Genomic DNA, 13,451 nt, shown 5'->3' with positions numbered 1-13,451 from the left:
GAGTGGGAGGACCTTGTCCATGGCCCACGGCAGCCAGGGGAAGGCCTGGGGCTGGAGCCCTGCTGTCCTGGCCCCTCTGGTAGCCTGTCCATTCCTCAGCAGATGAAACCCATTCCTCCTGGCATATCCTCCGTAGCTCCTCACCCATAGGAGGTGTGCAATTGAGAAGTGCACGGTACAATCATTTTAAAATGAATTGAGCCCCTGATCCACGCCCCAGGTGCTGCATGGGCCTGGGTCCCCAGACATGGAGGTGGTGGAGGTCTAGGTCTGGGTTGAATCCCAGCACTGATATTAGGGGCCATTTGGAATGTGGCGCGGGAAATTTTCTGGGGCGTGAGGTATGCTGCCACAGTCATTTTGTTTCCAGGAGCCAGATGTGCTAAATGAAGAATTTGTCCTGCCCCAAAGGCAATAGTGCCCTCTCCGCCCCCTCCCCCTTTGATAAGTACTGGCTGTGGGGGACCTGGGCAGTAGGTGGGGTGCGGAGGGATCAAGGAAAACCCTGCAGAGTGTGGATTTGCCCCTGTAGAAAAAGGGGTGCATGGAAGTGGTGAGCAGGAGCGTGAGATGGTCAGAATGGTAGACAATTGAGTCCACAGGCTGGAAGGAGGGGTTGGGGTTAGACTGGGGGGGTTGAGGGGCAGTAAGGATGACGAAAAGGAGTGAACAAAAGATGCAATGCCCAGAATTCACAGGGCTTGGGACTGCCTGGCTGAGGAGTTGAGCCAGCGCCCATAGGTAATCCACACCCCTGCAGCAGCCTGGAGGGCTCACACCAAGCCCATGGTACACGACAGCTTTCACCTACCTTCTGTCTTCCCCTCTCTCCACCCAACCTGGAAGATGGCAGGATGAATGGAGGTGCCCTCAGGGCCTCCTTCCCTCGAGCCCGTACCTTAGGAGTGAACATATACGCCAGGCCATTGGTGGCTCCATGGAGCGTGAGGCCCCTGACCAGGTAGATGATGAGCACACAGTAGGGCAGCGACGCAGTGAAATACACCACCTGTGGGCACCAGAGGGCAGAGTCAGCCTCCTGGAGATGTGGTGACCAGAGGACGGCTTTTGCCCAGGACTAACCCACCATCCCAATATTTTGCAAGTGGCTTTTTTTTTCTTTTGTGAAAGCAATTTCCTTAAAGTTTGGGTCCTCCTGTGAGACATATAGTTGGTGATCCGTGTTGGGATGGCCTTGAATCGCACACATTTTTAATGAGGCATGGCGTCATCTTCCCACGAGTCTCCAAGGCCACTAGAGTGGTGCTTTGTGGCCCTTCACCCTGGGGTCAGCTAGCAGAAGTGGGGTGTGTCTTTTATCATTGATTCTTAACTGAGGTCATTGTAACTTGAGAGGAGTAATAAATCCACCTGAGGTTACAGGAAGATAAACCAGGTGTGAGATGGAGATGAATTAAGTGGAAAGTGAGGGCATCTGGCCAGTGAGCTGAAGGAAATCAAGGGGCAACAGGGGAGGGGTGACGAGTGTCCTTAACCAGCAGACACTTAGAGGGCACTTAGGGCAAGCCCTTAGACAGCGGTTCTCAACCTGTGGGTCGCGACCCCTTTGGGGGTCGAACGACCCTTTCACAGGGGTCGCCTAAGACCATCAGAAAACAAAAAGATATTTACATTACGATTCATAACAGTAGCAAAATTACAGTTATAGAGTAGCAACGAAAATAATCTTATGGTTGGGGGGTCACCACAACATGAGGAACTGTATTAAGGGGTCGTGGCATTAGGAAGGTTGAGAACCGCTGCCTTAGAATTTCCCTTCGTCCCCTCAGGTGAATACACTTCCCAGGAAGCTCTCTGGAATCTCGACCAAGGTGACTCACTTTTCCTCGCTCAGGGAAGCTGGCAGGATTGCTGGACACATGATACATCCTAAACTACTGGGATAAGCCATTTCTGACCAACCTGCAAAGACTCTTGGAGGACAAAAGGTGATTCCAGCAGAGGAGGCCAGGAAATGGCACACCACCATTAACAAAATTAATCCCCATAATTAGAGCTGATGGAGCCCTTGTGTCAAGGAGAGGGTGTGGCTGAAGCAGAGGCACTAGACATGTAGAATAAATAAGTGTTCATGGCATGACATGACCTCATTTAACACATTTGTAAATGATCTGGAAAAGGGATGGTCTCATTATATCTCCAAGTTTGCAGATGTTGCCCTCGGATCTTTGGGATCACATTCATCATAATTTGGCAAAGACAAATGGCAAAAACACTTTTTATGAGCATCCATATCAGCCAAGCTTCAAGATGGGACAGAGTGAGTTTCTGTAGGCTCTCAGCTCGTCCAGGGAACGCTCACTGGTCCCTTAGCTCGGTCATGGGATGGAGTGCTGCTGAGTCGAAGACACTGGCTATCAGGCTCTTGGAGACTGGAAGAAAATGTCCTACCAAGCATGGTACTGGTGTCGTCATGGGGTACCTAAAATACTGTGGGTGGCCCTAGTCGTGATGCCTCAGGAAAAACATGGTGGGTTGAACGAGGCAACTCAGGCGGTCAAGAGAGGGAGGATGGGTGGGCTCTTAGGACCTTCAGAAGGGAAAAGCTGGGATTAAGTCACGGAAGACGTGGAGAGAGCACACAGGAGGTGGCTCACCAAGCCAAGACCATCTGGAGGCTTTGGGGGTAAAGCTGGGTCTGCCTCACAAGGTGGTGCCCTTGGCCAGGTCACGTTAGCTCCCTAAGCCTGAGTAGGATTTGAAATCTACCACGAAGGGCTGTGGCAAGGTTGAGACACTACGCTGGGTGCACCCAACCCAACCCAAGGTGGGTCTGCTGTGCGGAGCGACTGAGTGTGAGCTGGGGACGCTGGGGCTCCGGGGTACCTGATGAAGCTTGAGAAAGGTGGCAGGTGAAGGAAACTCTCAAATGGAACAGATTAGAATGAAAGGAACAGCTCAGCTCCAGCAGGAGTGCAAACCTGGGGCTGCACCAAGGAGAAAAGGTTTATAAATCAGGCCTGACAGCTCTGTCGGCTCATTGAAAGCAGCTGAGAGCAAAGGTTCTCAATCTGGGCTGCACATTAGAAACACCTGGGGAGCTTTTACATTCCCGTTGCTCAGGTGGCACCCCACAATGATTACTCCAGGTCCTTTGGGAGTAGGACTGACCAGGGTTGTAAAAGCTCTCCAGGTGAGACCAATGTGCAGGTAAGCTTGACAACGGCTAGGGTGTCTCGGGGACATCTCCAATTAGTTAAGATTTTTAAAGGAGGGGGAACCCTCTGTCTAGTTGCTTGGTGCCACATGGGCAGTTTGGATTTGGGGATAGCGGGTATGGAAACGCTTGTCTTTTTAAGGTAGTGGAAAAGTCCTTGTTTCCAGATTTAGGGCTGCAACGTCAAGCCCCTCTGGCTATCTTTATAGTCACCTAGTAGGTGATTTGTGCCAGCACACCGTCTGGCACAGCTTCTGCACCTCGACTGCGGAAGGCAGCCTCTCAGCACGGCCCCGGGAGAGAGGCTGCTGCCCGCCCGCCCGCCCAGGGCGCCGGCCCCTCACGCTCTGCAGTCCTACCTTGCCAGTTGACTCAGTGCCCCGCAGGATGCACAGGTATACCACGAGCCAGGCCAGGATAAGGCACAGTGCTGGCTCCCACTGCACGCCCCCGCTGTCCTGGATGGATGGCGAGATGTTGAGGGTTTTCCTGTACCAGAAGTGCTGTGTCGGCGAAGCCTTCTCACACTCCTCGTCATAGGCTGTGTGGTTGTCGTTCAGCGGGCAGACAGACCACGGCAGGGGGTCCTTTGGGATCAACACAAGCATTACACGAGAGCTGAGGGCAGAGGCCAAAGGTCAGGGTGGGGAGGACGGGAGGTGGCCTTGATACCGGGCTCTTGAACTGAAGGGTGCTGGTCCCCAGGAGGCAGGAGGCTGGAGAGCATCTAAAGGCAGACATGGTTCAGAGGGTTTGTCAGGGGCACAGGCGCGGCTTGGGGCTGGGCGAGGGGGCTCCTCGCACCCTGCAACCCTACAGGCGTTGGCTGAGGGCCACCGAATTCGACTCCGAGTCTGAGAGACTGAATATACAAACGGACAACGGCCAGACCACCTATAACAGAGCTCGGACCCACAACCCAGAGGTAACCACAAGGTCTGCAGCAATCGGTCCACAACCATCAGAACGTGGTCGCTGACTGCCAGCTTCTCTCACTTCTGTTTCCTCCAACTCAGTACCAACTGGAGAAGGCCAGATAGCTCCCCCAGTCAATCACATAGAGAGCCCACCTCCTGCTCCCACAGCCTCCAATCAGGGCACGCCCGAAGCCCTCCCTTCTCTCCACTCACATGCTTTCTCACGCCTCTGCCTGCCTTGGAGTCTCTACTAGTGCAAATGAGCACAAGCTCCGAATGCACAGCCTCTGCCTCCCTCATGTGAGTGGTCTTCCTTTATTTCCACAAGTCCCTAGCAAGTCCTGTCATGAGTGAGACTCGGGTCCTCCCTCACAAACTGGTGGTGGAGACAGGTGACTCCTATGATGGAGATTGGACTTTGGGAGTTAGAGAGGCACACGGTTCAGCCTCCCTGTAGCCATCTCGTACGTCTAAGACAGCGAGAGCCTGGTGCTGGTGGCTTCCTCTGAGCCTGAAGCAGTCCCCTGGGCTGTGGAGACAGAGCCAGGAAGAGCCTCTTCTGCTTCAGCTAGTTTGAACTGGGTTCCCTGTCACTTAGCAACAGAAGAGCCTAAATAGTGCAGGTCCCATGAACGTGACCCAGGGCTGAGGGCCACATGGAGGACTGAGCTGAGGGGGAGGGTGGTGGATTTAATTCTGGCTTGAGGAGGGGCTTTAGGGGTCCCACCTCTGCTCTACCAAGACCAGCCCCACCTCCATCAGTTCTGTGTGTATCTGGGTTCTATTAACTCAGGTTTCATTAGACAAAAACTCTCCACTAACAGAAGCGAGTCTGACCCCATTGGGTTCAATCCCCGTATTTCATAGGAAAGAGAACTAATTGCTCGAGACCTGTGCTGGTGGGAACCCTGGCAAGAATCGGGGGTCCCTTACCCTTGGGAATGTGAGAACCGGTTTCTAGCTTTGAATCAGAATGTATCCAAAGGTGGCCCCCTGGATTTCTCCCCTGGAAAGGTAGCATCTGTTGTCCTGCCCCGTGAATCTGGGCGGGCTTGTGACTTGCTGTGACCAACAAAATGCAGTGAAGTGATGAGGTGTGACTTCCCGGCCTAGGCCTTCTGAAGCCTCACAGCTGCTGTTTTCACCTTTAGGTAACCAGCTCTCAATTAAAGACACTTGGGCGACTGCCGGGTGGTGAGGACTCACGGAGACAGAAGCCATGTGGAGGGAACCGAGGTGCCTGGCCCCAGTCAGGAGGGAGCTACCCAGCCTGCGCAGGACTGACTGGGTCCATTCACAGGACTGTGGCTGATGCCAGCTCAGCCGGGCCTGCATCCTAACCTCAGCATGACTGCATCATCTGTGGGAAGTGGGATTGGGGGCTTTAAAAAATATGATGGCCAGGCTGCACCTCCAGTGGATTTCACTGGTCTGGGGTGAGGCCTGGGCATTGGAGTTTTGAAAGCTCAGGTTGATTCCAGCATGCAGCCAGGGTGGAGAGCCTTAGATTAGAATTAAAGGAACATCTCAACCCCAGCAGGAGTGCAAACCTGGGGATGCACCAAGGAGAAAAGGTTTATAAATCAGGCCCAACAGCTCTGTCAGCTCATTGAAAGCAGCTGAGAGCAAAGGTTCGCAATCTGGGCTGCACATTAGAAACACCTGGGGAGCTTTTACATTCCCAACGCTCAGGATGCACCCCAAACTGATGACTCCAGAACCTTTGGGGGTAGGACTAGGGTGGCAGAGTTGTAAAAGAGGTTAAATGGACCAGTTCTCAGCCCCCAGCCTTCCCCGCTGCATCTGCCGTTGTAACAGCCCCCCGGCTCCTGCTCGGAAAAGCCAGACATGAGGCTCTAGAGCCCAGCCCGGCAGTGGGACGGATCAGAGCACAGACCTTCAGCCAGGATGCTTGCATCCAATCTCACAGCTACTCAGATCCCCTCTGCCTGGGGGACTCAGGTCTCTCAGGGTCAGAGTTGTGGTGATGGTTACATCAGTGAATTCTTCTAACGTGCATAAGACTACCCCTGACCCAGGGCAAGTGTTAAGTGAAAGTCTGCTTTAACTGCTGTTATTATGTGACCATGGAGGAGGGTTCCAAAGCAGAGGGACTGAGGGGGATGTCCACCAACCTGGGAAGGAGGGGATCAATGAATAGTCAAGCGATTTTCAGGAATTGCTGACCCTCACACTTCCAAGAGTTAGAAAAAGGTGCCTCCTTTCTTGGGACACTTTATTTTTACCTTTGGAAGGTGGTCAAATTATTCTGATTTTGTTAAACCAGGACATGTTGCTTCCACCTTTGGAAAATTGTCTTAATAAGTATACAGATCAATTGTACAATGCCTGCAAGGTGTATAGCAACCTCTTCATTGGAGTGATGTTGGGCAGTGCACAACCTGCTCAACTATATACCTGACAGCCCTGCACAGAGGAGGGGAACTGGTCACCAGGCTGGAAAGTCAGAGGAGCTGCCCTGTTTCTACCCAGAAGGTGGGGAAAGGCAGGGTGTGGCTGGTCTTCACGGAACTTCAGGCTGAGTCAGGAAGAGGACGAGGGGCTGCAGCTAAGCTCAGGGCAGTGTCCCTCCTGTCAGGGATGTACACAGGGCATTTTCCAATGGGGCAACTTGGGTAAGGCTGATTGGGTAGCCACAGTGAGTGTAGACGCCAAGTCCTGATTATTGAGGCCATTCACCCAAGCATTCCTTGGGGCCCCACAAATTGGGGTTAGTCCACAGTCCATGGCCAGCCCTGCCTTGCTTTTGGACATCGGGGACAAGGTCTATTCCGTGAAGGCCTGACTCAGTGGCAAAGGGTGAGGCATCTGCCCAGTTAGTTCCTGTCTCCTCCCTTCTCTTCCCGTCTGGGAAGAGGCTGAGATGGAGCAGGCTGCTGGAAGGCGAGTGGGCTGAGTGGGGAGTGGGGTCCCTGCAAGGGAAAGGCAGGCACCCAGGACAAGAAATGAATGCGGGCAGTGCAGGGGGAAACTCCTCTTGGCTTGGAAACAAAGAGCACCTCTCAGTGAGGAATTAGGGTTCTCTCTTCTCTGCAATTTTCAGCCCCTTCCCCATTTTGTACAATGAGCCTCCGCTATGGCTAGCATCAGAAATGCATGTTGAAAATGCTTATCTTTGGGACTAGCCCCTATTGTGTGACAGGGGCGAAAACATTTTTCTAGAACTTTTGGTCCGAAGGGAAAAAGAGAGGCTCACCCTGGAGTCAGAAATCTGGAAGGACAAGTGACTGGAGGCAGAAAGGGGTGTGTGTGTGTGGGGGTGGGGGGGGCGGCAAGAGAGGAGGAGGAGGAGGAAGGTCATCACTGTCTTGCTGGGGTAGTGGAATCCCTCCCCATGCGTTCTCTACACAGATTTTCCCCTGAGCCCACTAGTAGTGGTTCTTACTATTTTTGAGGTCACATCCTTCAGACAGAACCTGATGAGAGCAGTGGGCCTGCTCCCCAGAAACGTGCATACACACACACACACACACACACACACACACACACACACACGTGCACAACCTGGCTTACAATTGCAGGGTCCATGGGTCGCAGGGTCGGAAGTCCTTTGTGTGGTTTGGGGTGCTCGGCCTCCCCCCAGCCCTTGGCACCACTTCCTGGCTCTCCCTGAAGCTGCCGCCCCCAACCCTGCCACTGTCCCTGGTGGAGGCCCTGCTCTCCTCCCCACCTCCTGCGCCCGCCCTGCTCCGGCGCGGCCGGCTCACCTGGAAGGAGTGGAAGAGGTACCAGAAGGCCCAGGCGTTGATGACGTTGTAATACATGGACAGGAAGAAGGAGACGATCACGCTGGCGACACCTGTGCAGAGGCAGAGGGCGCTGAGGATGCCCTGCCCGGTGTGCCCCCAGGACACCCCTGCAGTGACCGCTCTGAGCTGGCAAAACCTCCTTCAGCAGGTTTATGAGAGGGTTAACAAGGACCAAGACCCTGCGAGAACTTTCTAAGGGTCAGTCTCTCGCCCCATTTTCTGGGACTGGAGGCTGATGACATTTTCTTGAGATCTAAGTGCTAGCTGCTGTGTGCTAAGTACTGGATGTGCCTAATGTTGTAAAGTGGGTATTATTATGCCCCCTGCACCGAGGAGAAAACTGAGGCACAGAGCTTGCCCAAGACCCCCCCAGCTAGGAAGTGACAGAATTAGGATTTAAACCTAGTGTGAGAAGCATTTTGTCCCTGCCAAGCTCGACCCTGATGCCAGACATTACGGCTGCTCCCTCCTTTGTTCACCTGAAGTTAGATCCCTTGGACCAGTCCCCGCCCGATGGTGGCAGGGTGCAGAGGTGTGAGGAGGTGTGCCAGGACTGTAGGGGACAGGATGGAGGCTGCTCGCCACCTGGACAGGCCTGCAGGGAACCCAGGGTGGGCCCGGAGCACAGGCAGCGTTGGCAACCAGTGGCGCTCTGGAGCTGGCCACGCCGGCCTGAGCCATTATGTGCATCTCTGCCCAACCCCACACTCAGGGGCATCTTGTTAGTAGTTTGCAATTAGCCACAGTGGGAGTATTTACACCACGGTAACGGCAAATGCTACAAACTGGGCCTTCTCCTGCCTCAGGTGCTGATTGTTAAACATTCACCAGCCCCCCCACCCCCCACATTGGCACAAACGTCTGGTATCTTTCCTATTACACAGCAAGTGCTGCCTCGGAGAAGCCCTCTGTGATTGCTTACTCGGGCAAATTGGAAATCCACACACCTCTGTGTTAAAAATTAACAGCCATTAAACATGAGGAGGCAGTTCGGGTTTGAAGATGATTTGTGAGGCCACGGGGCACATTTCTTTTGCATCTGAAACTGAATCCCGTAATAGTGTACGCCTCCTTGCTCCTGAAACATCACTCTGCCTTCCTGCCTGCCTTCCTGTCAGGCGGCAGGAGGGGTGAGCAGAACAGAGCGTGGCCATCACTGGTCAAAGTTCCCCCTACTAGCAGAGGCGCCTCGGGAGCGTGGGGATTGTGAAGGCAGGTTAACCAGCTCTAGTGCCCAGGACGCCAGCTCTAGGTAACTCAAGGACAGGCAGGATGTAAGGCAGTGCCTGTCTTGCGATCCACGCAAGCCCACCTTCCCACACTGGAGATACTAACGACACCCCCCGTAACCTCTCAGGGGTGTGAAGATGAAATGAGCTCGTGTACATATACTGTAGAGGCCAGCACCTGGCACATAGTAGGTGCTCATGGAAAGAAGGAGACGTCGTTATTAATAGTTAGAAGGGCAGTTCTCAGAATGGTGGTCAGCTAGAACACGGAGTCACAGTTCCATCGTGGGCAGCTGTTTCTCTTTTACAGACAAGCAAACTGAGGACTGGAGAAGAGAAGCAATGTGGCCTCGGTACCCCAGGGGTGTGGCCCCTCCCTTTCCTGCTGCCCCGGGGGTAGGAAACCAGCCCCTCTGGGCCCATAGTCCATGGCAGCTCCTCCTGGGCTGTCGGCGCACCCCATTCAAGGGCTCTCTTGGGCCTCTGGCTCCCACCCCCACCCGGGTCTCCCCTGGGAGAAGACTGGAGAGGCCCACGCACGTACCGACGCCGCTGAGGTAGGGGCTGATGGTCCTCCAGGCACCGATGCTGCCCTGGCGCATGCGCTGCCCGACCGCCAGTTCCAGGTATAGGAGCGGCATTCCCTCCACGATGAGCATGACGACATAGGGCACCAGGAAGCTCCCTGTGGGCGTCCAGACACGACAGCCAGCCCATCAGCAATGGGCTGTTCTCTGTAACCCACCAACCTCGCTGCAAACGTCCTCCCATCCTTCTATCCTCCTTCCTTCCTTCAGTCTTTCCATCCATCCTTCTAGTTTTCCACCCACCCATCCTCCTATCCTTCCACTCATCCTCCATCCTTCCACCTTTCCACACGTCCATCTTTCTGTCATTCCTCTCACCCATCTATCATCCATCCATCCATCCGTCCATCCTTCTATTCTTTTATCTTTCCCTCATACATCCATCTTCCTATCTTTCTACTCACTCTCCATCCTTCCACACATGCACTCTTCTGTTCGTCCATCCACCAGCCCTCCACCATCCATTCATCATCACCCACCCATCCACCATCCATCCACCCACCCACCCATCCAGCCATCCATTATCCGTCCATCCATCATCCACCCACCTTCCATCCACCCACCCACCCATCCAGCCATCCATCCACCCACCATCCATCCACCCACCCACCCATCCAGCCATCCATCATCCATCCATCCATCATCCACCCACCATCCATCCATCCATCAACCCTCTATCATCCACCCATCCACCCCTCCTTCTATCTTTTTATCTTTCTACTCATCCATCCGTCTCTTCATCCATCCATCTATGGATGACGTACAGCCATGCATGTCAGTTAAAATCTTTTAACACTTCCATCCTGAGTGGTAAATCACTCCTGTCCCAAACTCTGTGTGTGCCCTCCTGAGTGCCTCAGCAGCCCCAGGCCCTCTGCCAGAAATCCCCGTTCCACTCTCTACTGTAGCATCTAATGGTTAATCAGAGCCAGGACCACGAAGTTGTTAAACATTTTGAACGTCACTCTGAATCCATCCATCCAGCTGCCCACCCCCACACACTTGCTTTGGGCTTTTGCAGCCCCGATGGTGCCCTGCAAAGAGGTGGTGTACTAAACAGCTGTTTCACTCAGCACTTCCTGCGGGCCAGGCCCTGAGCTGGCTGTGGGATGGATGGAAGGTCAGCAGCCCTGCTCCCTGACCTTGAGTGACCACCTGGGTAGAGGAATTTCAGCTGCCTTATCATGGGCCACAGAAAATTCCCCCAGGCCTCATATCTTCCAAGATGAGGTAGGGGCTTGCTGTGTATGTGTGAGGAGATAAGGGGGTCCCCAATAGACAGAGCCTCAGCTGCAGCCTCCTTTTAGGGAGCATATCTCTGTGTATCTGTTTTATATAGAAACCTTAAGCCTCAAATTTCACTTTAATAAAGTTAACTCACACCAATTTTAAATCCACTGGTTCCCAAGGAGCCATTTGCAGACAAGTGCCCTTGGTGATAGTGGGAAGCCAGGGATGTGAACGGAGCTACGGTCGCCCTCCCCACTGCCTGACACACGGACAGAGGCAGGCAGCCTGCTGCAGCGGGGAGGGGGGACCACATCTGCCATCCTCTCCCCCTCCTTCCCACCCCCAGATGGCTGGCCCAGGGCTTCTCCTGTTGGTCCCGCCCCCTCCTTCTCTGCAGCCCCTCAGCCACTCCCCCTCCATCTCCTGGCTCCTTGGCTGTGAGCCTGAAAAATGGTCCAGTGGGAAAAGAGAGTAGGAATTTTGAATAAAATAAAAACCCTGTCACTACAGCTGCAGGGATTAAGGGCTGGTTACAGAAAGAACTGGCTCTGAAAGTGTGGTAAATAACAAAATACATATATGCTTACCTAAGCATCTGATATTTACAGAAACGCCTCCAGTGCGTGGACATGCTGTCCTCTAACCAATGGGACCACCCAAGACCTCTCTCCCGCACACCATGTACCTTTGCATCACCCCTTAAGTAGCTGCACAGCATTCCACTAGGAAAATGAGCCCAGAATTCATTTCATCAGTCCTTCGACACTGAGGCAGTTGCCAGTTTTCTGAGCTCCGAAGCCAAGCTGTGGTACAAAGCCTGGTCCATGTGTGGTTATTTCCTCGGGATAGAAACCCCAGAAGTAGAATGGCGGGAACACAGCCAGGCAGAGCCCCTGTGGGCTCTCCCACCACAGAGAGGAAGGAGAGAGGGGGCACACACCACCAGACCTCGGCATTCCCTGAGTCATCTCCTGCCTACGTGGGGGCCTAGAACAAACCCAGCCCTCCCATTTCTGGACCCTGAAGACGCTGCCAGGCTGTGCGTCCTTCCTGCCCTGCAAAAAGGTGTTTCGGCACCTTGCCAGGCTCCTCTCCACAGCAAGGAGTCTGAGAGGCCATCAGGGGGTCCCACCCAGGATATGCCTGACAATAAAGGTCCTGTTGACAGCCTGCTTAGAGCAACATTCAATCTCTCAGTGGTTATAAGAAAAGCTCATTTTCACCCAAGGTGTTAAACAGTAACCACATGAGGCCTCACAGGGTCCAAAAAAGGCTTTTCTCTTTGACAGGGCCTTATGGCCCACTGCCCATGGGAGGCCAGAAGTCCCAGGCCTGGTGCCCAGGTGGGAGCATGGGGCTCTGTAGCCCCGCCCACTGGTAGTTTCTATTACCTCTCCCACTCCCCTCCCCCAACCATCCAAACACACACACAATCCTGGTGAATTTGCTCTGCAGTCATTTTTTTCAACAAATGATGCTAGAACAATTGAACATCCTTGTGCGAAAAAAAAAATGAGCCTCTCAACCCATAGCTCAAATTTTATACAAAACACCCCCTCAAAATGAATCTTAGACCTATATGTACAACTCAAAGCTATCAAACTTCTAGAAGGAAACACAGAAGAAAATCTTTCTAACCTTAGTTAGGCAAAGATTTTTTTAGACACAACACTGAAAGCATTATCCATGAGAGAAAATACTGACAAATTGGACTTCCTTTATAAATCCTGCTCCGTGAAAGACACTGTTAGGAGAAGGAAAAGACAAGCTACAGATGGGGAGAAAATATTTGCAAAACACATATCTGACAAAGACTTTGCATCTAGGATATATGAAGGACTCTCAAAACTCAATAATGAGAAAACAAAGAACCCAATGGAAAGAAATATGTATAAAAAACTTGAACTGACAGTTTACCAAAGAAAATATATGACTGGCAGATGAACACATGAAAAGATGCTCACCATCGAGCTGCCGATGGGCGGCCGGATGGCAACTGGACTTGGAGCTGAGCTAGTTGGCGCCCTCCACAACTAAGACTGAAGGACAACAACTTGGCTGTTCCCCTTCCCCAATTCCCCAACACTGTTTCCCTTCCCCAATTCTTCAATAAAATCTTTAAAAAAAAAAAAAGATGCTCAACATCTGCTTTCATTAGGAAAATGCAAATTCAAAACACAATGAGATGCCACCACACAACTATTAGATTGGCTAAAAAAATGCCGAGTGGCGCGTTGGTTAAGAGCTGGCTTGGGACGCCAGAGGGCCTCGGTTCGGATCCCACATATGAGTGCCAGCGACACTGCCCTCTTCAGCTAAGATGCTGAACAACAGCTCAACCTGGAGCTGGGCTGCCGTGAATCACCGGCAGCAGGTGGGTTGCCATGGGCTACCGTGTATAGCCAGCAGCCAGCGTGAGCAGCCAGCAGCCTCAGTGAGCGGCCTTCCAGAAGCCGGCGACTGATCTGCCTCACCTGGGAAGAGCGCAATGATGGTGCCAACTTGGGCCAGTGAAGCAACGTCCTCCACAACTAGACTGA

The 13,451-nt window shown here is 53.1% G+C and overlaps 1 protein-coding gene across 1 annotated transcript in view; it reads right to left on the bottom strand.

Moving 5' to 3' along the window:
* SLC6A20 (solute carrier family 6 member 20) overlaps nucleotides 1-13,451 on the bottom strand; it is a 35,952-nt gene that overhangs the window by 12,273 nt on the left and 10,228 nt on the right. Inside the window, exons 2-5 of the mRNA XM_019632959.1 lie at nucleotides 9,639-9,779; nucleotides 7,824-7,915; nucleotides 3,538-3,765; nucleotides 899-1,009 (exon numbers count right to left, since the gene is read on the bottom strand). Coding sequence (XP_019488504.1) covers nucleotides 899-1,009; nucleotides 3,538-3,765; nucleotides 7,824-7,915; nucleotides 9,639-9,779 — 572 coding nt within the window. The remainder of the gene's footprint in view (nucleotides 1-898; nucleotides 1,010-3,537; nucleotides 3,766-7,823; nucleotides 7,916-9,638; nucleotides 9,780-13,451) is intronic.

This window comes from Hipposideros armiger, unplaced genomic scaffold (genome assembly GCF_001890085.2).
Source record: "Hipposideros armiger isolate ML-2016 unplaced genomic scaffold, ASM189008v1 scaffold_18, whole genome shotgun sequence".
NCBI lineage: Eukaryota > Metazoa > Chordata > Mammalia > Chiroptera > Hipposideridae > Hipposideros > Hipposideros armiger.
Note: the sequence above shows the minus strand (reverse complement) of the source record. Positions and strands in the feature narration are given on the sequence as shown.